The 24,998-nt window shown below is 38.4% G+C and overlaps 1 protein-coding gene across 2 annotated transcripts in view; it reads left to right on the top strand.

Moving 5' to 3' along the window:
- Positions 1 to 24,998, top strand: part of NEUROD6 (neuronal differentiation 6) — a 199,467-nt gene extending 174,469 nt beyond the window's left edge. The window contains exons 1-2 of one of the 2 annotated variants that reach the window (XM_082399475.1): positions 1 to 21,256; positions 22,560 to 24,998. The exon at positions 1 to 21,256 is cut by the window's left edge and continues 19,728 nt beyond it. In XM_082399475.1, the coding sequence (XP_082255601.1) occupies positions 22,581 to 23,594 (1,014 nt within the window). In that variant the 5' untranslated portion in view covers positions 1 to 21,256; positions 22,560 to 22,580 and the 3' untranslated portion in view covers positions 23,595 to 24,998. The other variant, XM_082399476.1, reaches the window with a different exon arrangement.

Below are 24,998 nucleotides of genomic sequence, written 5' to 3'. Positions count from 1 at the left end.
TTTTGCTGCAAACTGGGTGAACTGTCGAGCTCCATGTCACAGCCTGCAGCACAGCAAACTGGCGTTTTCTGAAGCCCTTAATGTGATAATTAAATTGCTAACAGGCACCTTAGTGATGGCATTTGCTGAAGATGTGAAAGCCCTCTCACAATCGCACCTTTCTGGAGGGGACTAGTCAGTGGGAGCATAGTGATCAACTCAGGGTGTCTTTTTTTTTATATATTTTCTTCCATGAGTACATTAAATTTTTATGTGGAGTGAAATGGGACAGGACTTGTTTCCCTTCCACTGCACAATGATTTATTACCCAAAAAAGACCGCAGAACTAATTAGCAGAGTAATTAATTAATATAAATTTGCATATTTGCATTTGCAATTAGTGCAGCCGACTGATTAGTCTGAAAATGAGAAGTTTGACTCATTAGATGTTAGTGTCTGCTGGACCAGAAAGCGGCTGCCAGATGAGGCGGAAAAGGGTGGAATAAGCATGTGTGTTTCTTTTGTTAGAAGAACGGAGAATATGCTCAAATATCTGGGGCCAGACATCAGGGTTCGCAATTTTTTTAAAAAAAGTAGTAAATTATTTGCTTCCATTTCTGCTACTCAATGTTCCTTGCCCTTTTGCCTACAGCAAGTTATTCCAACCAACCCTGGAAGTCAATGTGTCCCTCAGACCGGGCTCCTCCTATTCCCCAAAGGCAAAGGGGTCTCTGTTGTTTGTGGGTGAGTGGGAAATCTGTCCTGGTTTGATGTCCCAGGAATTTGACTCCTGCACTCAATTCAGTGGTTCTGTCAAAACAGTTCTCTAGTGCTGATGAGGACCCTCAGGGGACTGCGAGCGTTCACTACCTTCCCTTCAGGGGATTCTGACTGCCTTCTCTTTGTTCCTCCAGCTGATAGCTGAGCTCAAGGCTCTCCTAATCTAGTTGACTGAGTGAATCCATTTTTGCAGAATGACACGGGGCAAATAAACTATAAACATACGCACAGACACGTAGACACACAGACTTCAAATAACAGACATTAAGCACCCATAGTAAAATGAGGGACCTGCTCAAAATTTCCAGGGAGGTTGGGGAATCAGGGTGAATAAGAAATAGCATCTTGATTTGACTTCACTAAATATATTTTCAGGGTAAGGATGCACATTGCAATAGGAGAGAGCCTGACTTAGTATGAACGCTTTTTTTTAGTAAGAAGGGATACATTTAGTCTCAAATCAAACCAAAAGGTAAATAAAAAATTATTTCATTTGTTTTCTTAACATTCTTTCTAAAACTGAAATGAATTGTATATACTCTCCTTGGTGTTCGTATACCTTTTACAGATGCCAAAAGACATTTCTGAAAATATGTCGCTTTAGCTCAATCCTACAGATTCTTTGTAGATGAAAATTACCATTGAGCTTTGTTAATTTATTAGATAACTTTCTAAACCACACAACTAGTGATGTTGTGGGTCAAATCCTGTCCTCAGGAGCTGGAGAGATTCTAGAGAGGAAATATACATGCATATTACATCAGAGTTGTACTTTTATTCGTCCCATCTCTTTCTTTTGCATTATATTTTCCAGGTTCAAATAACATCCGATACCTCCCCCACCCCAAACCCTAAGCCAGGGCCTCTGCCTTGTACATTCCAGGGGACAGCCATCCCATAGTGGCCCTACTCGTCCTTCAAAGCTCCCTCAGACCTCACCTCCCCAACTCTGCCCACACAGCAATTTCCTTGCTACATCTTTTGTCCTCCAAAGCACCTGGGCCTTGCCCCTGACACACTGCTTGCCAGAGAGTATTCCAACCATTTCTTTATACCTTCGCCTCACTTCTTAGACTGATCAATTTTTTGACATAGCTGTCTTATACTTGCATCTTTGTATCCCAGAGCCTGGCATACTACCTGGTACATAGTAAAAAATAAATAAATGCTTGTTAAATCACTGCATGGATGAATTAATGAAGGCATTTATGGTTTGATTATAGAATACATTCATCAAGGGATTTGCCTACAATGTAAAAAAGCAGCTCCAAAACATATGCAAGGACATAAGTAACTTGAAATGCAGTCAAGTAAAACAAAAGAAAATAAAAATGACCGGTGGATCAGTACAGTTCCCAGTTCAAACTTTTACTTGGGGTCTGTACTTCATTTGTCTTGGTTTTTCCCTCTCTCAGTGCTTAAAGGAAAACCTCTGGTGCTTAACTGTTGGGCATTTTACCAAAAAAATTACTGATTTTTCACATATAAGTTCAAAATAAAGACTTAAACAAGTAGCTTGAATATTATTTTCAACCATAACCTAAAGGTAACATATGACCAGTAGTCCTAAAGAATTGGAGCTGGTGAGTAGGATTAAAAACAAATGTAAAAAATTTAGTGGTGAGGCAAAGGCTTAATGTGGTATTTGAATCTACAATGAAAGGAAACAAGTTTATTTTGATCAGTTATCAAATATTTTTTTTGTTTGTGTGTATGTTTTGCTGTCAGTTATACAGTCTTTCCTGGTAGACCCTAATCAGGTCTTTTTCAACAATGTACTCTCCTGTCCCCAGGGCAGGCATCTAGCACAATGGCTGTAATATGCGGGCACTTGATCAAGGCAAAATAGACCTTAATAAGATCACGTGGAACTTAACTAGATATTACTTCATAACATCTATACAGATGTCACCATAGATCCTAAGATACATTGAGAGCAAATTCTTGGTTATAAACTTCTTCTTTGCCTACAAATTTTATACACAAATACTATACTGGTAGTCACTCAGTCACTTATGTATTTGTTGGTCTGAGTGTTTTAAATTTATTCTCCACTCACCTCCAAGATTTGAGGTAGCAATTGAGCTGAACATTTTTATATCCTTTGTAGAGCAATTTGCCATTTAGAAAGATTCCTTGTTTCCTAACAGTGCCATAATACATATGATGAAATATATCTTTATATTTGTTTCTATAAACTGCATGGTTTATTTTCCGGAAATGTACCACAGATATATTGAGAGGATACCAGCAACGATAATGGATGGCAATACCTTCTGTCTTTATCACTGGAATAGAGGGAAAATCAAGTCATATCTCAGAAAATGTACGGTAGGAATTGCTATAATTGTCGGTTCCATATTTGCTCGCTGAGAAAACGAGTAGTGATTTTTATACTTGTTGGAAAACATAAATTAAGATTTGCTTATCCATTTAGCCATCTCCAAATGAGACATGAAAATACAGACTCATGTACGACTACAGTCCAAACATGGCATTTCTTCTGTACTAAGACTTTGGTTTTTTGTTTTTGTGATTTAATTTCCTATTCAGACAGTGACCAGAAACAAAAGAGGTTTCGTTGTGAGGGTTGGTCTTTATATGAGAAAGTTACAACCCAAAGGGACAAACAGCTCTGGTAATGGCAGAAACTTTTTTGTGTCCTGCTAACTTAAACTGATTTTTGTAAAGAATCGTGCTAGATCACTAGTCCATTAGGTGAATTAAACACTTTGGCTATTTTAGTAAAACACATTGCAGGCTTTTAACATTGTTTTTTTGAAAAGGGAGACACTTATGCCCCATGCAGGGCCCAAGTCTTCAGCAACTGCACTTCTCTGTGGGTATTGCCTCCCTGGAATACTCACTGACAGGCAGGCTCCTTCTGACCACCGACCTCTAACATTTCAAATAGTATTTTGTGAATTCATCCTCTCTCTTTCACAAACTATAAGGTTTAATAGCGATTAACACTAGACCACAACACTTTCAAATTAACGATAGCCCTGCCAGTTCTAATTGGTATTCTAATTAGCCCAACCGATTCAACTAATTAAGAACATTAAACTTTTTAACAAAGGCTAGCTTGCTTTGTGTGTTGTAAAATGGAATCTAAGAGGGGTGGAGATGGTGGGGGCCAAGGGGGGTAAGAACAAGCTTGGATTTCCATTACAGATCCGGAGCAGGGGGGATGGGCTGATGTCCCCTTTGATGGGGGGAAGGGTCACAGCAGCCTTGGTATTCAAGAAGGGTGAGAACAGGTTCATGCAGCGATGGTACCCTGAGACTTCTCATCAGTGGTATTAAGGGCAAACCAGCTCTGTGGTGGTTCACAATGAAGTGGAACCATAAACCATCCAGCTTTATACACAGTGTGACCTTTGTTACAATGAAGAAGACTGGGGCTGTGCAACTGAATCTCTGCAATTTCAAAATGTGTTTAATTGAAATCTCCTATTTTCAAAAGCACTCTGTGCTCTGGTAAACTTGGCAATGGAGCAGGAAGAGCAGTACAGGCTATCCTGGGGGCTGCCCGGATTTACAGTGAAAATCAAAATCCTAGTGTCAGACTTGACTCCCCTATTTTGCTCACATTCCATATCCAATTTGTTAGTAGATTCTGTGAGCTCTTCCTTTAAAATAGATCCAAATTCTGGTGACCTCTCTCACTTCCTATACAGAACTCCTTTTATCCCAGCCACCAGGGCCAAAATGTAAGGGGATGCTTACCCCTAGGGTGGTACACCAGCGCTCACGTGACCCTAAGGGTGAGTGCCTCCTTCAGCTTAGAATCCCAGGTGCCCCACTCACTTCCCCTCCATCACAGCCCTGCACCCCCCATGTCTATCACCTGACACCTGCCATACTTTCGCCCTCTTAAAGCCTCTTCGCTAGCAGCAGCTCAAGGCCCTCCAATGACTGACTGCCTATCACACTTGAGAAAGTCTGAAATCCTCACCAAGGCTTACCAGGCCCTACGTGGTCCACAACTAGATGCCTCTTTGGCAATCTCTCATATTTTTCTCTTCCTTGGTCACTACATTCCTGGCATGAGGGCTTCCGGGGGTGAACCAAGTTTGGGGTGGTGGTCCACCCCAGGTGCAGGCCAGAGGGGTACACTGTCTGCAGAGAATTTTAAAGGTTTAAAATACTGACATAGTCTATCTGCTTTCTATAATCTCCATTTTACTAGCAATTCTAAACCATGCCAGTGAAAATACTCTCTGCAAGAAACAATCTCTTGTTCTTCTAAGTCTGTGCTGTCCAATATAGTAGCTATTGAGCCCTTAAAATGTGACTGGAGTAACTGGGAAACTAAATTGTTCATGTTTAAATTTTAATTTAAAGTTAATTAACTTAAAATTTAAAACTTCAACTACCAGAAAACTTTTAAGAATGTTTTCTAACAACTTGTGAATCTATTTTTCAACTGTAAATTTTATGAAATCTGAATACAGATCAAATATTTCTGATGAAAATTTAGCATACAAAAGGAGATATGCTGTAATGTAAAATATACACCAGATTTCTAACAGCCCAAAAATAAAGAATGTAAAACACCTCATTAATGAATTTTTATATTGAATACCAGTTGAAATGGTAATAGTTTGGTTATATTGGAAGAATTCAAATATCTTATTAAAATTAATTTCATCTGTTTCTTTTTGCCTTTTTTTTTTTAAACTATGGATACCAGAAAATTTTAAATGACTTGTGTGGTTCACATTATCTTTCTATTGGAAAGTGCTGGTCTAAGTTCCAAACCAGGATATGCAAATTTCTGCCTGTAGGCAAAATTCAGTCCACCACCTATTTTTGCACAGGCCAAGAGCTAAGAATGGTTTTGCCTTTTAAAATAGTTGAAAACTATCAAAAGAAGAACCAATATTCCACAACATGTAAAAACTGTATGAAATTCAAATTTCATAAATGGAGTTTTATTGGAACACAGACACACCCATTTGTTTATATATTGCATAAGGCTGCTTTCACATTACGATAGTAAAAGAGACCCTATGACCTGCAAAAAAAGCCTTTAAATTTTTACTGCTTGGCCTTTGAGAGAAAAGTTTCTCCACCTCTGTTCTAAAGAATTGGTTCAGTTGTTCTTGAGTTTAAATATATGTTCAAAAGGGATGTAAATTCAGAAAACTCCTAGTTACATAGTTGGCCCCTGACACACACACACAGAGCTACAAGCCAGTCATGAAGATACTAAGAAAAAAAGGCACAGATACTTTACAGGATTATTGTGACAATTAGACAACGGAATAAAGTACCCAATAGGGCCTAGCACTTAGTAAGCACCAAATGAATGCCCTTGAACCCAAAAACAGTCTCCAGAGGGGCTTATCACAGACTTCCCTGGCGGTCCAGTGGTTAAGACTTCACGTGCTTCCACTGCAGGGGGCACAGGTTCGATCTCTGGTCAGGGAACTAAGAACCCATAAGCCGTGTGGCCAAAAAAAAAAAAAAACAAACAAACACAAACATACACACACACACACACACACACACACACACACACACACAAAGGGGCTTATCACAGTCCAAGAGAAGAGACCGACAGGTAAGCAGGCAGTTACAATTCTTTGTGCAAGTGTACCAGTCCAGGTACTTATAAGGAGGCATCTAACATAGTCTGGGGAAAGGTATCAATTAATGAGCCCTCAGACTGACTTCGGTATTAATAAGGGACCACTTTTGCAATATAATCATCACTCATCTCCAGTTCTGAAATTTCAGTGCATTAAAGTTCGTCAGTACTCTTAGTGGTAAGTGACAGAAACTTAAACCAGAATTTTTAAAGTGAACTTATTGTTTACATAACTAAAATTCTGGGGTAGTCTTGCTTCAGGCATGGCTTGATCCAGGTGTTCAAAAAATGCCATTAGGGATCTGCTCCTCACCATGTCTTGGCATCTCTCCCTCTGTGAGTGCATTTTTCTCCATCAGCCTCTCCTCAGGAGTGGCCAAGATGGCACTAGCAGCTCCAGGCTGACATTCTTCCAGCTCAGCAGCCTCAGTGGAAAAAAAAGTTCCTTTTTCCAACAGTTCCATCAAAAACCTGGGGCTGACTCTCATTGGGCGTACTTGGGCCCCATGCTGATCCCCAAGCAAGCACTCCATCCAGGGAATGGAATTGTTGACTGGCCCCTGGGTCTAACCTATCTCCAGAGGTGGAGTTAGGACCACAAAAAGCATACGGACTGAAGAGGGCTCATCTGCCAAAGAAAAGAAGAGTATTTTGCCAAAATATAAAGAAATGACTCTTGGCACTCAGAAACAGATGGCCACTACAAGTAAGCAAAAATTCAAAAAAATAAATCAACAGTGGTCCAGAAACTTAAGAAAATAACTAAAGCTGTGATTTGTTAAATAAGAACAGCCTCTTTTGCATTATTCAGAAGTTATGATTAACCAAGTAACTGTTTTCATATGGAGAAAGAAAAAACATATAGCAGATAAATTACCAGATAAAATATGTTTGGCCACAATTATTTTTTAGAATTTGCCTTTCTTAAAACAAACACTCATCTGAAATAAGTATAATTCTAATGACAAATAGATTATCTTACATTTTTCACTTCCATTTGAAGTATTCTTAAAGAATGATTCTAGATTTTGTGCCAGCTATTTCCAAGAAATCATATTTATTCATTGGGGTGTATGTATGTATCTATGTAATATGTATGTAGCTCTGTGTTTGAGTTGTAAAACAGAAATAAATGAAGAAAATGTTTCCCTTTTTAAACTATGTTTTAAAGTAAATAATGATAGAGCATAATTTTTCATCACCATTTGCCAGGCCAGGGTTAGGGGCGTGTGAGTGAGCACTCACCCCAGAACAAAATTTAAGGGGGTGCCTGTTATGGAGTAAGTGTCTACACCCCCCAAAGATTGTAGCTGAAGCCCTAACTCCCAATGAGATGGTTTTTGGAGATGGGGCCTTTGGGATGTAAATAGGGTTAGATTAAGTCATGAGGTTGTGTCCCTCAGGATAGGATTAGTGACCTTATGACATGAGGAAGAGATCTCCCTCTCTCTCCCTCTCTCCCTGTCTCCTTCACTCTTCCAGTATGTGCAACAAAGAAAGGTCATGTGAGGGCACAGTGAGAAGGTGGCTGTCTGCAGGCCAGGAAGAGAGCCCTTCTTCACTAGAAACTGAATTTACTGGCACATTGATCTTGGACTTCCAGCTTCCAGAACTGTGAGAAGTAAATTTCTGTTGTTTAAGCTACCCAGTCTTGGTTTCTTTGTTATAGCAGCCTGAGCAGACTAAGATAGTATCAAAATCAATATAAATAACACAAGGTTTTTAAAATTCAAAATTAATGCAAAAATCCACAATAAATAAAATATCAAAATTCTACGTCTTCTGGGGCCCAATCTAGTTACCTTGCTTCTGCTTATGACTTCTTGGTAACTATGAAGATAGTTTTGATTATTAGCCTTTGAAAATTCTTTCTGGGGTTTCCTGGGTGAAGACTCTCAGTGTCTTGACACTGAGGATGGTGCTCCCACAGGGCTGACTTTCATGGGTGTGCCACCTGAGCGGGCACTCACTCAGAAAGACCCTGCACTCAGAAGGGCCCCATGCTTGGTTTAATGATCTATTGTTGCCATCTTGAAATTCTTAATAATTTCCGAACTAGGGTCCCTGCATCCTCAATGGATTCTCAGCCCCACTAATTATGTGGCTGGCCCTGTACACCTGCTTTAGGTGCCCTTCATCCAACAATAAGATAAAATTCATGATAAAGAAGATGTGGTACATATATACAACGGAATACTCAGCTATAAAAAAGAATGAAATAATGCCATTTGCAGCAACATGGATGAACTTAAAGATTATCATATTAAATGAAGTAAGTCAGAAAGAGAAAGACAAATACCATATGATATCACTTAAATGTGGAATTTCAAATACGACAGAAAAGAACATGTCTATGAAACAGAAACAGATTCACAGACATAGAGAACAGACTTGTGGTTGCCAAGTCTGAGGGGATGTAGGGAGGGAAGGATTGGGAGTTTGAGATTAGCAGATGTGCACTATTATATATAGAATGGACAAACAACAAGGTCCTACTGTATAGCACAGGGAACTACATTTGATATTCCATAATAGACCATAAAGGAAAATAATATATATATATATATATATATATATATATATATATATATATATGAATCACTTTGCTGTACAGCAGAAATTAACACAACATTGTAAATCAACTATACTCTAGCTCTAACTAAACCTACCCCAGTCACAAAGGGAGACTGTAAAACACTTGAGATAAAAGAGAAAGCTGGATTTCACCCTGCAATGTACAACTCATCACAGAAGCCAGTAAGAGCAAAAAAGGAAAGGAAAGTAAATCAGTGAGGCAGGTTCAAAATACCCATCACACTCATCATAAATAAAAGCATATTGGCCCTTGCCAGGATACTATGTGTAGCCCATCAGAAATTTCAGTTCTGCAAGATACTCCAGGAAGAAAGGAAGTCACTCATAGTGGTCTAACAAATTTGGGACATGCTCCCCTGCTCTTGGAAAGTCATAATGTGATTGGGCATATGGAAGAAATCAAGAGAGCCCACTTGAAAGAAAATACCTTAGACCATGCAACTCTTTTCATTGCGATTCCCATTAACAGTCTACAGAGCATTCTTTGGAAAACACTTTATTAGTGCATAGCATGTTAATCAGAAAGTGTATTTTACGAGGAAAAAGCAACTTGGGGTTCCAAGAATAAAGGAAGCATATAGAGTTGCCAGGTAAAATATAGGACGCCCAGTTAAATCTGAATTTCAGAAAGACAATGAATACTTTTTAGTATGTTTGTCCCATACATAAATATGTCTGAAATTCAAATTCAACTAGGTGTCCTGCATTTTTATTTGCTAAATCTGGCAGTCTTAGTAGTATACCCATTCTGCTATGTCCTCCAACCAGGTGTATTTCATATGGAGAGTGGGTGGCTTATGAAAACTGGAAGTTGAAGGAAATAAAAGAGGCAGACACTTCTAAAAGGTATTCCTAAGGTCCTTGTAGGTTAGTGGGTAACTCCCAAAGCACAGAGATTCTCAACCATGTGGAGGTTTAAAAAGTGCTGTTGGCAAGGCCCTATCTCCAATGACAGGTGGATAGGTCGATTTATCCATTAAGCACAGTACACAAGAATAAAAAATATAAACATATATATGTTTATATATATTATTGTATATATAAACATATATATAATTATTCATATAATAATACAATCCATCTTGGATTATACTTCTTATATAGCAACACAATCACCAAGTATAATCACCAAAGTCTCCTGAGGAATAGTTAAAAACCAAGTTCTCAAAGACCTCACAAGTTACATTTCAAAATTTCCTTTTCAATCTACTCTTTCCTATTGTAGAAAAATTATCATTCTTCCAGGTAAGAATGTTAATTTCATCCACATTTCCAATGGGCTATTATGTTTTTATTGCCATCACTACCAAAAATGTCTAGGATCATTTCAAACCTGAAAGAGACAGACTTCTTCTATGGAGTCGTATAAATCAGGGGTCCCCAACCCCCGGGCCATGGACTGGTATCAGTCCGAGGCCTGTTAGGAACCGGGCCGCACAGCAGGAGGTGAGCCATGGGCGAGCAAGCAAAGTTTCACCTGCCGCTCCCCATTGCTCCCCATCACTCGCATTGCCGCCTGAACCATTCCCCCCCACCCCGACTCCGTCCATGGAAGAATTGTCTTCCACGAAACCGGTCCCTGGTGCCAAAAAGGTTGGGGACCACTGTTATAAATGACTCTTACCCCCCACTACTTTAGGGATGTGTCTACATGAGTCTAAATGCCCCTAAAGACCAGGAGTCTTTTAAGGACAGGCACCGTATTCTATTGGTTTATCATGCTAGACATTCAATAATCGCAGCTGTTAAGTACATGCCATCTTTAGGTGTCCTGTCTGGTCTTTAATTCCAAATACGTAATATATTCACTTACTTCTGTTTCATTTTCTCCACTGATTCTCTCTCAGCCCCCTCCCAACATGGATTGTTTGTAAGAGACATGCTAATCTGGAAGGATTTTTGCTTTGGAGAAGAGGATCGTTATTAATATCGTGGATTTCCCATTCCTTATCAGTCCACCAAACGTATGCGCTGCCTCAGCAGCCAAGTAACCAGCAGGGCCAGATGGAGCATGACGGAGGACGGTCCCTTCCATTCTTTTTTATATCAATATCTCCCAAAAAAAGTAACGGGGAAAAGTAGAGCTGGCGTACTGCAAGTTATCATCGCCACTAACAAGCCAAACTTACATCCTGTGAATGGTAGAAAATCCAGCCTGGGGAATGCTTAATCTTTGAATCAAAGGGATAATGATATATTTCCTGCAGAAAATGACACTGGCCAATAAGAGAATTCAAAGCCATGTGCCACAGTCTTAGACTGGATCTTGTACCAGTATTGGTGGCCAAAATGAACTGCAAACTGCTTAGTGAAATAGTTACTCTAGCTTTTGAAAGAAATAATTAGCACTGCAGCAGCCTTTTTGGATTAAAAAAAAAATAGGAAGGAGATATCTGGGTTCAATCTTCACACGTAGGCTGAATAAAATTACTGATCATTTTTGCCACCTTAGAGCCTCATGCTTTCCAAAGGAGATTTTCCTGCTTAAGGAATTATATAATCTACCATTTAACTTACAGTATGTGAGGCATGAAGCTCTCTGTCACTGACTTATTACCTCATTGCTTAGCCATGGCGTTAATGAAGAAAAGATTACAGCTTTGATTGACAGATGGGCCTCATTGCTCTAAGGTGAGCAGCCAAATGTGCTATGACTACAATTGATCGATTGTAGTCATTCATCAATTGCCTCATTGCTCTAAGGAGAGCAGTCAAATGTGCTATGACTACAATTGATCAATTCAATTCTACTATCAATATTGATTGAGTCCCTACTAAGTACAAATCAGCGTGTTGTGTGACGTAGGGACCGCAAAACAGAATGAAACAAACAGAAATCCGAGACAGTTTTTGTCCTCACGATCTAGCTGGGGAGACAGATGCATTCACAAATAGCTCCACTACAAAGTAAATTATGCTACACACAATAATAGAACCACAAAGTGTAGTGGGAAATCAGAGGAGAAAGATTAATTCCAACCCATGAGGATGTGAATGGATCGCCATGAATTTATTACCACCCCAGGAACAACAACTTACCACATATGTTATAATAACAGTGGGTTCGGATTGCTATTTTAAAACACAAATGAAAAATATACTGTAATTAGATGAGATTTGCCAGCCAAACAGAGCAAACCAACCAGAAGTCTAAAATACAAAAAGACAAATAATGATTTGGGCTTTTTCATTTTGTGTAGGATTAGTTCGCTGCTTATTCTATTGCTATAGGTGTAAACAATGATTTTTTTTTTAGCGTGATCTAGGGGTTATAAGTTCTACCTGCATATGGCAGATCTCGGGACAAATACATGTGGTCTCTTGGGGGGTGACTGGATTGTGCCTGTGTGTGTTTGAATCCGTGGCATTAGCAAAGTTAGCCTTTTAATCTAATGCTTTAGTTTCCAAAGTCATCTCATGGCCTTATATCTGCAAGCATGTAAACATTAGGACTAAAAACGCTTTCAGTCTGTTTATCGTCTGGGTTTGTAGTGTATTCCTTCCATCAAAGCCACTAAGAAATTCTAAAGTAGGTGGAGACAAAGTGCAAAGTCTTCAGTGTTTCTATAAGAAAGAAATGGAGTATTCATAGCAGAGAAGCTCAAGTCCCTTAAACATTTGCAGCCTGGCTCAACCTTCCCTCAGATGGTATTTGTCTTTAACATTTTGCTATATTTCCTGGCCCAAGGAGCTAAATTTGTAAGCAAAAGGATATAACATTTTCAAAATAATTGATTTCATTGACAACATAATATGTGCTCTCCACCTATAACCCGAATGCTTGGAAAACCAGAGGACATTGCCATAGACGTGAGCCTTTCCTTCACAAAGAGTTGAGGAATTATTTCACATAAATGCCTTATTTTTAACCTCCCCCTATTTTTATTTTAAAATAATCCAGCAAATAATAATGCAAGGCTTACTATGTGCCAGCTAATATTATAGTCATGTATATCCAACAACCTGTGAGATAAGAATATATTTATCCCCATTTGACGGATGGAAAACCTGAAGCATAGGACCTTACTTAGAGTCAACCAGCAAGAAAGTGTTAGAACCAGGGGTTCTGGTTCCCGATACCACATACCGATCTGCTTATGTACTTATGCTTTAGCTACTATACTGGTCTGCTTATGTATATAATCCTCTCAGCTGTTGTAAGAATTATATAGCATATGCAGAAAAGCTGGTACAAAGAAAGTATTAAAATATTAGTCAATATTAACATGATTAAATGTTAGTCAATAATTTAGCCTTCATGTTTTAAAACTTAAAATCAACTAAAGTACTCTTTAAGTGCAAGTATTCTGAAATATGTCCTTGGTAAACCTTCTGCATAATCTTAAATTTGCACTATCTTCCTAAAGGATATTACATAAACAAAGCAAATATTCATTTGTTTGATACTCTATGCCATAGTCTGCCCCTCATGCATCTCAATGCTTTAAGTTTGTTAGTTTCATTTCCTAAACAGGATTCTTGAGTCATTGAAGGAGAGGATTGTATCTTCTACTGTCTTTCTCCAGTATCACAGTGGCTTGTCGCATAGGAATCACTCAATAAATACTTGTAGATTGGTAACAGACTCCATAGCTTTGGGATAATGTTATTGATCTTGTGTAATGATCTTAGAAAATGTGTGACTATCATGTAGGTAATTACTAAAGATTAACTCTTTCTAAATGTCCTATTCCGAATTCCTCTTAAAATTACACATGCAGAATACATGTATGCATTTCTGTTGGATATATACCTAGGAATGGACTACACCTAACGTATATATGTTTACTAAATTATCTGTATTAGGATAACACTACTTATAATAGCCCCAAACTGGAAATTATCCAAACACCTGTCAACAACAGAATGGAGAAACAAATTATGATATAGTCATACAATTGAATATTATACAGCAATGAGAATGAACATTCTACAGTTACGTGCAACAACATGGATAAACTGCACAAACAAAATGCTGAGATAAAGAAATCAGATCCCCCAAAAGTATATACTGAATGATTCCATTTATATAATATACAAAATGAACAAAACCAAGCAATGCTGTTAGAATTCAGGATAGTGCTCTCTCTTGGGGAAAAGTGTTGGGTATCTGGAAGGGGCAGGAAGGAGGCTTCTGGTAATGTTCTGTTTCTTGATCACAATCTTATTACACAGATGTGTTCAATTTGTCAAAATTAATTGAGCTGTGTACTTATTGTCATGTGTGCTTTTCAGTCTTTATTATACTTCAAATGAAAATAATTCTCCAAATACTTGCAAACTCAAATGTTTTCTTCATTCCCTACCAACAAACTCTCTTATCATAGTAAGCTCACTCTGCTTTTAATTAGAATATTGTGGACATATTTTGTGTGTTAATTCAACTCTAACTTCCTTGAGAGGTGGGGCTCTTTGTTGTTTATCTTTATTTTTCCTAATAATATCTAGAGTGGTAACACACAAATGTAAGTGTTTTGTTGAAGGAATGAAAAAGAATGAAAGAATAAATGAACAACTCAACCCTCAACTACTCCAGACAAACAGAAGCTCAGTCATGACGACTGTAATCATTGTTACAGGATTATGTCATACATGGCAGTCTACTGATCTACCTGTCTATGCACATGGCTCTAAAAGACAAATGTATAGTAAAAACCCTTAAGTCACCAGATATATTAATAGGATAATTCTTCATTTTGTGAATAGATTCATGGTTCAGTTTTTCTACTTCATCTAATATTTATTATTTATTCAGGATTTATTTTGTACTAGAAACAGTTCTAGGCAGTTCATTGACATTTGATCATTTAATACTTAAATCAGTAAAGTGTGAGTTGTTAAGAAACTAGGATTTGGATTCAGACAGACTTATGTCCAAATCGTGATTCTCCCACTTAAAAACTGAGCAGTTGTGGGTACGTTAATTCTCTGAGCCGTGTAGTTTCATGGAGTCTACAACGGAGATAGTCACGTCTACCTTATTGCAAGGTTCCCATGAGACAATGTACAGTTGACCCTTGAACAACACAGTTGGAATTGCATGGGTACACTTACAAAATTTTTCAATAGTAAATATCATAGTACTACACCATCCACCGTTGATTGAACCCAAGGATGCGGAACCATGGATATGAAGGAATTGTGTGTGTGGAAGGCCAACTATAAGTTATACATGGACTTTCGACTGTGAAGAGGGTTGGTACCCCTATCACCCACCCCCAAATTATTCAAGGGTCAACTGTAAATGAGGCATTTAGCCTGGTGCTTGGCGGATTACACGTGAAAGAGTACTGTTCATTATCATCAGGACCAGAGGTTAAGGAAATTTCCCACATCTAATCCACGCCCATCCATCAGTAAGTTCTGCTGACTGTATCTCCAAAATATATTTCCAGGCCTCCTCTCTCCATTTCCATTACCACCACTCTAATCCAGGCCACAGCCAGGCCCCTCTTGTTCTGTCCACTCTCACAGGCTTTGTAAATCTCTCCCTGTTTCTTCTTTTCTTCTCTCCAAAGCATCCAGAATGATCCTTTCAAACCTTAAATTGCCTTAAACCCTCAATGTCTTTCTTTGAAATAAATTCCAAATACTTCACCAATTCACAATCTCATATGGTCTGGTCCTTACTCTCACTGTGCTCTGACCCTTCTGGTCCTCCCAGAACGTTAGACATTCCACATGTACTCTTGCTTCTGTTGCTCTTCCTTCACAGCTCAGCATAAAAGATGACTCAGAAAAAGGTTCCCATGTAATCCAGCAGATCTTCCCATGATTCTCTGTAGCCAGCAACATGTAAATTTCACATTTCTATGTTTACCTGTTCATTGCCTGCCCACCGTTTAGACTGTAAACTTCCCAACAATTTTGCCATGGCTGTTCTACACGCCATTGAATAGCCACCACTAACCCAGTGCCTGGAACAAATATCTTCATTCAACAAGTATGTACTTATGGCCTTTCATGAGCAGGCACTAGAACTGCAGATTAATACACACATTAAATAAGTACATGTATTGTGTTAGCAAGTGATAATCCCTACTGAGAAAAGCAAAACTGGTGGAAGGTGGATAGAGAGGGATAGATGGGGGTAGGGGTACAGTGTAAACTAGGGTGGTCAAAGGGGACCTCCCTGATAGGAGCATTTGAGCAGAGACGAAGAATGTGAGAATAAACCATGGAAGGAGATTCCAAGTAGGACTAAGTGCAACTATCCTGAGGTAGGAGCGTGCCTGAGAGTGTGAGGAAGAGCCGAGGGCCAGTGCGGCTGGAGCTGAGTGAGTGAAGGGGAGAGTGGTAGAAGGTGAGATCAGAAAGGCCAGAGGAAGCCTCTGGGCCTCTGTTAAGTTTAGGTTTTGACTGAGGGAGAGGGGAAGCCATTGAAGGTTTCCGAGCATAGAGGAACACAATCTGATTCATGTTTTAACCAGATGCTCAGGATGCTGAATTGAGGACTGTGTACGGAATGTAAGGAGCCAAGAGTGAAAGCCCAGGTGCCATTTAGGCCAGGTGAAAGATGAAGGCAGTCTGGACCAGGGTAGGAGTAGTGGAATTGCCAGAAAGTGGTCAGATCCTGGATATAGTTTTAAGATAGTACTGAGAGAATCTGCAGACATTTGGTTCTAGTGTGTGAAAAAGCGGAGTCAAGAATTACTCCAAAAGAGATTCAGTAAACCTTTGTTGAATGGATGAATAAATGAATGAGTGAATGAATGAATGAATGACACATAGCTATTAAACAGCAGGATGAGACTTAAAGCAAGGTTAGTTGGTCATCAAAATTCTTGTTGTGATTCTCAACTTTTTAAGAATCTGAAAGAAAGCCTTTCTTTAGAAAAATGTACGTATGTACATATATGCCAAATTTGTACATAATCTTAGGAAGCTCCAGAACCTCTTAAAATCCATCCAGGAATCCCTTGTGTGAAGAGAGTCTGCATGTCATCATACAAGCAACTAATATAAAACTTGATTTTCAAGATGCGGTTTGCATAAATTTTTGCAAAAAAAAATCTCCTTATAAAGTACCCACTCCAATCTTACAAAATGGATTCATGTAACAGGAAAAAGACAAACTGCACTTCTGTTTTCTATGTTTATAAGTAACGATTACAACACTGGAATATAGCAATAATTTTGAATTCAGCAGCATAAAAAATAGTAATCAGTGACAATAAATCGTTCTTAATATTTGTAAAAGCCTAAAGGAAACTACATTTTCTTACAGTAAGATCACAAAAGTTAATAAAACACCATTTCTTTACTAATGGCTGGAAGTATAATAACTCAGTCCAATAATACTGGTTTTCTCATACTGGTAGAAGTTTTCACTGGCAGATTCAGGTGACCTTATTTGATAACAAATTAGAAAATGAATTTAATAAATGTGGTTTGGTGAGTAAAATAAAAAGTATGCTTCACGGAAGAAAAATGAGAAAGGTATTTCTGGAAAGGACTGCAGTGCTGTTTTGTGCAAAGACTAAAGTCAAAGACTGAATGTTGCAGCGTTTTGTGAGTGGCATAAACAACCATATATTTTAAAATTGCATAATAATAGTACAATTCACTCTAGTCTTCACTCTGAAAGAAATCTAAAAAACAATCCAAATGTTGCTTTATTTCCAGATTATCTATTTAGTCTAAGTAAGCCTCGTGTAATACACATAAACAAAATATTAAGACATCTAGTTTAAATTATATTTTTAAGCCCTCTAAAGTTTCAAGGGAAATTAGGTTGTTTTGTGTTTTGTCTTACAAGTTAAATACCTTTATTTAAACCCCAAGGGCTGTTTTCCAAAGTGGGATGCTCTGCCACAGCCTTAAAACTCTTTCAAGGCAATGCGGATCACAGAGTTAAAACTCTAGGGATTAACACTGGGCTGGTTCACAGGCTTCCAGGCTGCCCTGAAGCATTTGTCTAAAAGCTTTAAAAAAAAAAAAAAAAAAAAAAAAAAAAGGCAATAGAGAAAATTGTCCAAAATCTATCTCAGGAAGTACCCTACTTCTGGGGAAAAAAACTCTGGTCTTGAGATTTTGCTGCCTGATCCTGCCCAGATCTACATTCTACTGCCTTATACCCTTGGAGAGCTGAGAAAAATGCCTGTCATGTTCCAAACTGATCTCTTAAGTAATAAGGGGATTGTGAAAAAGAGAGTCAACAGAATTCCCATTTGCTAAGACACAGGTACCAACTGGATGACCTAAAAATAACAACACTTGAGTCTTAATTTAGACTTTACGCCTCTGTTGCCTTGCAACTGAGTCAAATTATACCTAAATTTTCTCTGGGTCATTTTTATAAGTGAAATATGAACATTCACCCAGTGAAAGCAAGACAGAGGCAGGCAGATAGACATTGGGCAATTTTTAAAAATCTATTAAAAAATGTCATGGCCTCAGAAGCAAAGAACATATCAGTTCAATTAATATTAAATTGAGTTATAGATGTAAACTTTGGTGTGCAGTGGATTGCCGTAAAATGAGAAATGGTGATGATACACTCCCTATACTCCGAGTATTTGTCTATAACTCACAATGTATTTCTGTTTGGAGTACTGGTGTTAACATGCTTTCTTAGCAGAGAGTAGAACAGCCGTTATGGTGTATGTTATGAATGCATATTAACAGCACAGACATTTGCATATCTGGAACTACAGTAGAAAATGCATAACGAAATTTCTTTTGAAAGACTATTGTACAAACACACTGAATCCTTGCTAAATCTTGACATAACAACTTTTTGTTTCCTCCCTTTAAAAAAAAAAAAACTAAGACATTCAAACAATAGATTAATACTCAGAAAACCTCAACACAGATTCTATACTCCCCCTCGCCACATCACTACCACCACCAAAGGGTTTTATTTCATGTTCAAAGGCAGAAATAGAACAGCCCCAAATGTTTTCATGGAAAAGCTGTTTCTCATTTGTCTGCACATCGCAAAGATAAAATATAAAATCTATCCTTGGGATGAGCTACATCGGTGATAATTTTCTACTAATGTGTCACTTTATCTGTTCCTTGGATTTTGATTTTCATGTCTGTGATGCCTGTAATACAATGCAGCTCCTGGAGACTTTGCAAGTTTAGAATATGGTGCAATATGCAACATTCATGACAGGGCTGGCTGCTTTGTGGCTTGTGACTCTGATACTCATGCTCCTTTACATTTAAAAAGTAAACCATTCGTGAGAACAAACAAAATTCTGCACCTGGTCTTCCTATAGATATTCTCTGTGCTGATATAAAAAGTGTGTGTAGTTTTTGAACCAAAAGCTATATGAAATACACTTAATGCACCCATTACCAGGACTATCCCCTTAAACAACAAATTTGAAATGCCTTTGGTGTGTCTCATTTTTTAAAAAACATGAGCTAGGCCAACCTACCCCCCTATTTTAAGTTATGAGTTTATAGCCTTATTTTTATTTTAAATTTGCATTTTTTTTACCAGACCACTGAGAGAAAAAAAATGACCCTCCTTTACTTAGCATGATTCTTCTTTTTGCCAACTTCCCCATCTTTTCTCGAACAGTCCAGGCAAAGTCAGGTAACTTTGTGGGGAGACGGAAATGAGTGGGGTATGACAGGAGAAAAATTGCATTTAGCTTGAGTCCCCCGATGCCAATTTGGAACCAAAGTGCATTAAAGCAGCAGAATTTTAAACCTTTCAAAACTGGGATTTATAAGGGGAATGCTAACACAGATTCAACAGTTACAACTCTGCCAGGGATGACTTTAATACCAAAAGCATACTGTCTCACTTTATAGAAGGAGATTACTCAGTTGTCAAACAACAAAGGTTGTGTTTGTCTATTTTTAAACTTTTATTTTTTTTTAAAGCGCCCTTTTAACTTTAGTGACAGGCAATCCTGAAATAAAATGTCCTTTTATTTCAGGGGTAGGGGGCTGGTGGTGGCAGGGGAGTAGAGAAAAGGAGAAGGCGAGGTTTGCCTCTGGCTTCACAGTTCGTTTTATCTATAAGGCTTTGCCAGCTTTGCTTAATTGTTTGTACCCTGCTTTTGTTAAGAAACCAAAAGGGAAAAGTGGAAGAAAAAGATAAATATGAAATAAATCTGACAGAGAAAAACAACTGGACACTGATACAGGGATGAGAAGATATTTAAAATAATTTTGATCTAGAGGGGGAAAAATGTGAGGGGATGATTTTTAGGAGAAAGAAAAAAATCTGAAAGCTCCAAAAAATAGGAAAGCTAACCTTTGACTAAAATACTCAGCAAAATGCTAGGGAAAGACAAAAACCTAAGTGATAATTTTTATGTTCATTGTATATGATATGAAATGAAATGAGAAGGAACAGGCCAGTGAAGGCTGTAAAGAGAGGGCAATAAGAGAGTGAAGTTGTGACTTTGGGTAGAGGACATAAGAATGTAGTTTGAAATCTTTCACAGTGGACTTGCAGTTGTCTCTGCATTTTACAGAGATATACAAAGAATCTCTCTGAAAAGTTGTTGAAAGATACCAGCAAGTGTAGAAAGGGGAGCATCTGAGGATGTCTTTCACAGACCCCAGATGGAGAAACTGTTCTTTTATTCCAAATTCTTAAGAAGCACAGAAGTCTTACATGTCAATAAGAGAACACACAGACACACACCCATAAGTTACATGCCATGAAAGGAAATAAGGAGACCTTTGTTGATCCCTGTTCGCTTACACAAATCTTGGTTTGGTTAAGCATCTCAAGACCATTTTCCTGATTTCAGCTCCTTTTCACGGCTTTCTTTCCCTGGGTACCCAGGTGCACAAATGGGATGGTGATCTTTATAAAACATCAACAACAACAACAACAAAAAACCTCTCGCTCACACAAAAGCCCACCTTGTAAATGAAGGGAATATTAACGACTACCTAATAGTTGCACCGTTGGCAGGGCGAAACTGAATACTAACACAGCTCTTTCTACAGATTGCCAGTGAAGCCGAAGCAGCTCGAGGAGAAACGCACCTACTCTATGTGAAAGGCTGGTGCAGATTTTTTTCCTATCAGTCTAACCTTCTGTGTTGATGCATGAATGCTGGTACCCACTTACAGGGATGCCAGATGATCAGTGCAGAATGAAGGTCCCAAGAGAGAGGATCACATGGTTCTCTCTGCCCTGTGACGTCACTAGCAGATGGCATGGGTACCAGCTCTGGCAGTTGGCATCAATGTCACTTTTTAGAGATCAATGAGATAGTGCAGATACACACAGATCTAGAGACTCCAGGAGACGATGCGACACTCAGCCTGAAAAGATGTGGAAGATCCAAAATGAAAACTGATTATTGAATGAAATTAAAACCTAAGGTAATATAAATAAAGATATACTTCAATTGATGCTGGCTTTGCATGCAAGTATTTAAAGATACAGTGTCACTGTCTTATAGTATTTATATGGTCTTTTGTCATCTATAACTTCTTATCATATTTCATTCTTATGATGTAATTATCACATACTTTCACGGCTATTATGTAACTGCAAGTATGTGGACATTATTAAGAGTTTGTGTGTGTGTGTTTGTGTGTGTGTGTGTTTGTGTGTGTGTGTGTGTGTTGAGGGAGCTGGAGGTTGTTAAATTAAAAAGTCTCTGTTTTAACATGCCTAGTTGTTTGAAGACTTTAGATGAAAATACTTGCTGCTTCGCCAAACGAAAGCCAAAATTGCATTTGAAACACAAATTATTTTCCCCTTTCATTCGGGATTCTGAATACACGTGCACAATTGCAGTCAGAATCCTTGGACCGTTCCTGTCAGATATTAGCTAGAGGGAGACTTCTGTGGCTCGTAGAACAAAAACACTACGAGAGTGTTTTTTGTCAGGATGATTTGAACAGCAGTAAACAGACAATTACACTGAGAAAAATTTAAAACAGAAAAGCAGTCTCAATATTTTTCTTGACTTAAAATAATGCCAGTGATTTTAAAAATTTATTTATAGAGTTTATCCCAAATTAGCCTAATCCTCCCCCTCGCTTCTTTTGGTGAAGGTTGGGAAAAGAGTGCTCTTTTACATGTTTCTTTACGGATCAGAAAGAAAGCAGTTTTTAAATTGGCTCTGATTAATCTTTTCTTCAAATTGGTGTATTTCAACAGCCACTTATCTAAATTCACAGTTATATAATACAGCAAATAAAGTTAAGGCTTATTTTCTTTCTAAAAAATAAATCTCCACAAATTTGTCAGCTAATGGAGAGGTAGCATTTCTTATTTTAAAAACTGGTGCCTCTTCTCATTTTGCACTCAGGGGAATTGGAATTAATGAAATTCTGCATTGCTATATCATGTTTTGCATTTGTTTGAATTTCACTGTCCTTTTCGTGTATTAAAAATCAGTTTAAAATCAAAGAGAAATGGAGGTGGTGGTGGTATTACAATAAATACTTCCTGTTTTATTTTCTTTTGATAATTTGGTATAAATTAATCCTATTGCATGTGTCATTGTTTTCTTTAATAATTAGTAGGCTGCACAAACTCAAAAATTTTATTTAATGTAAAAATCAGTCTTTTTCTCATGTTTTTGTATTCTTATGATTAAGTCATTGAATATGCTTTAAGTGTATAAACTTTAAAAATGAAAACACTTTAAATATTGTGCTGGCATTTTTTCAGGTAATTTAAGATTAGAGAACCATGTTAACACTACCGTTTGATGAGTCAGTTGTAATGCCAGAATCCCAGATGTGCAGAAAGTTTTCTAGAGAATGCGAGGACCAGAAGCAAATTAAGAAACCAGAAAGCTTTTCCAAACAGATTGTCCTTCGAGGAAAGAGCATCAAAAGGGCCCCTGGAGAAGAGACTGAGAAAGAAGAAGAGGAGGAAGACAGGGAAGAGGAAGATGAAAATGGGTTGCCCAGAAGGAGGGGTCTTAGGAAAAAAAAGACGACCAAGCTCCGACTGGAGAGGGTCAAGTTCAGGAGACAGGAAGCTAACGCGCGCGAGAGGAACAGGATGCACGGCCTCAACGACGCCCTGGACAATTTAAGAAAAGTGGTCCCCTGTTATTCTAAAACCCAAAAACTGTCCAAAATAGAAACTTTACGACTGGCCAAAAACTACATCTGGGCACTTTCTGAAATTCTGAGAATCGGCAAGAGACCTGATCTGCTCACGTTCGTCCAAAACTTATGCAAAGGTCTTTCCCAGCCAACTACAAACTTGGTGGCAGGCTGCTTGCAGCTCAATGCCAGGAGTTTCCTGATGGGTCAGGGTGGGGAGGCGGCACACCACACAAGGTCACCCTACTCTACCTTCTACCCGCCCTACCACAGCCCTGAGCTCACCCCTCCCCCAGGGCATGGAACTCTTGATAATTCCAAGTCCATGAAACCCTACAATTATTGCAGTGCGTATGAATCCTTCTATGAAAGCACTTCCCCTGAGTGTGCCAGCCCTCAGTTTGAGGGTCCCTTAAGTCCTCCCCCAATTAACTATAATGGGATATTTTCCCTGAAGCAAGAAGAAACCTTGGACTATGGCAAAAATTACAATTACGGCATGCATTACTGTGCAGTGCCACCCAGGGGTCCCCTTGGGCAGGGTGCCATGTTCAGGTTGCCCACCGACAGCCACTTCCCTTACGACTTACATCTGCGCAGCCAATCTCTCACCATGCAAGATGAATTAAATGCAGTTTTTCATAATTAATGAGGAAAATGAAAATAAACAGTGGTCATTCACCTCCCCCTTCTAATTAAGACAAAGCAGATGCTTGTGGGCTGAGTAATAGGCGCAACTCTAGCTAAGGTGTTTACTAGTTTCTGGAGTGTGTTTCAACTATTGTGAGAATTTTCTATGTAATAATAAATCTCTTTTCCTATGAGAACTTCTTTTCCTTTCCTTTTGTCTGTAAAGCACTGTGATTCTGTTTCTACTGGAAGGATATTTTTTTCATGTTTTATTTTCTTTTAAATTCACTTAATTTGTTTGAACAAGGTATCTAAGAATATACTGTTGAATAAAGACATGCACACAGCATAATTCAGTGTCTACTTCAGTTGTACAGTAATTATAAAAATGCATGTTATTAAAAATCAGATGAATAAAATGATGTGTTTATAATTATTAGGAATTTATATACAATGTATCTCTGAAAAATTGAACATTTTAAATATCGAGAATAACACTAAGCTGACAATGATATTGGAAGATGCATTTGAGGGTGTACAACAGTATAAAAAGCTATGCAATTTTCTTTTTATTAAGGACGAGTCTAAATGCATTCGATCGGTAACCATTCCTCTTCAAGGATTTGCAGATGGGGCAACATGATATTTGGGTAGGTGGTGTCATAATTTTGGAATACTTATATCAATCCTAAAGAAAAAATTTTCAGCACTTGTTTTGTATTGTTCAGAAATTATCTGTACAGGTTTGTTATCACAATGTATAATTGTGGTTTTCCACCCACATTTTTAAAGCAATTAAACATAGATATTTCCACTCGTAAAGGACATCTATTAGCTGTGATATTTTTGCATGATACTTATTATTTCCTGGTACACAGCTGGTTTCTGTCTCCAACACTCCCTTCTCCCCATTTCAGACATAGTTCTGGATTTCAAAACCGGGCGAGATAAAACAAATTTCTTAAACAAAATGGCCAAAGTGCTTACAAGAATTTTTTTTTTTTTTTTTTTTTTAAGTATCTTAAATGAAAGAAGAGGCGCCCATGGGGGTTAAACATCCTGGGGAAACAATGATAAATCCTGGTAACCTTCAGCTCGCGCCGAAATTCGGTGGCAAATTTCCAGCAAACACCAGAGTGGATGTTAAAACTGGAAGGTTTTACTCCGTGCCGTTTAAATAAGTCTGGCCGATTAGAGGCTAAATTCTGTGTGAGTATAAGTTTAAACCCTACTTGAATAGCGCAAAGGAGCTCACCCTCTTAAGCAGAACTGAGACCCTTCTAAAATAAAAATCAAGGTGGCAGTGACCTCACTCCAGATGCCCTCGTGCGCAGGTTGCCTCCAGGGGGAAGATGGGGACAGCTGCGAAGCCTGGTGAGGCCAGTAGAAATGGGTCCACCGATGGCGGGACCGCGCGGTGCTG

This window comes from Balaenoptera borealis, assembly GCF_965194805.1.
Source record: "Balaenoptera borealis genome assembly, chromosome: 7".
Lineage (NCBI taxonomy): Eukaryota > Metazoa > Chordata > Mammalia > Artiodactyla > Balaenopteridae > Balaenoptera > Balaenoptera borealis.
The sequence above is the reverse complement of the archived record's forward strand: the minus strand, read 5'-3'. Positions and strand labels throughout refer to the sequence as shown.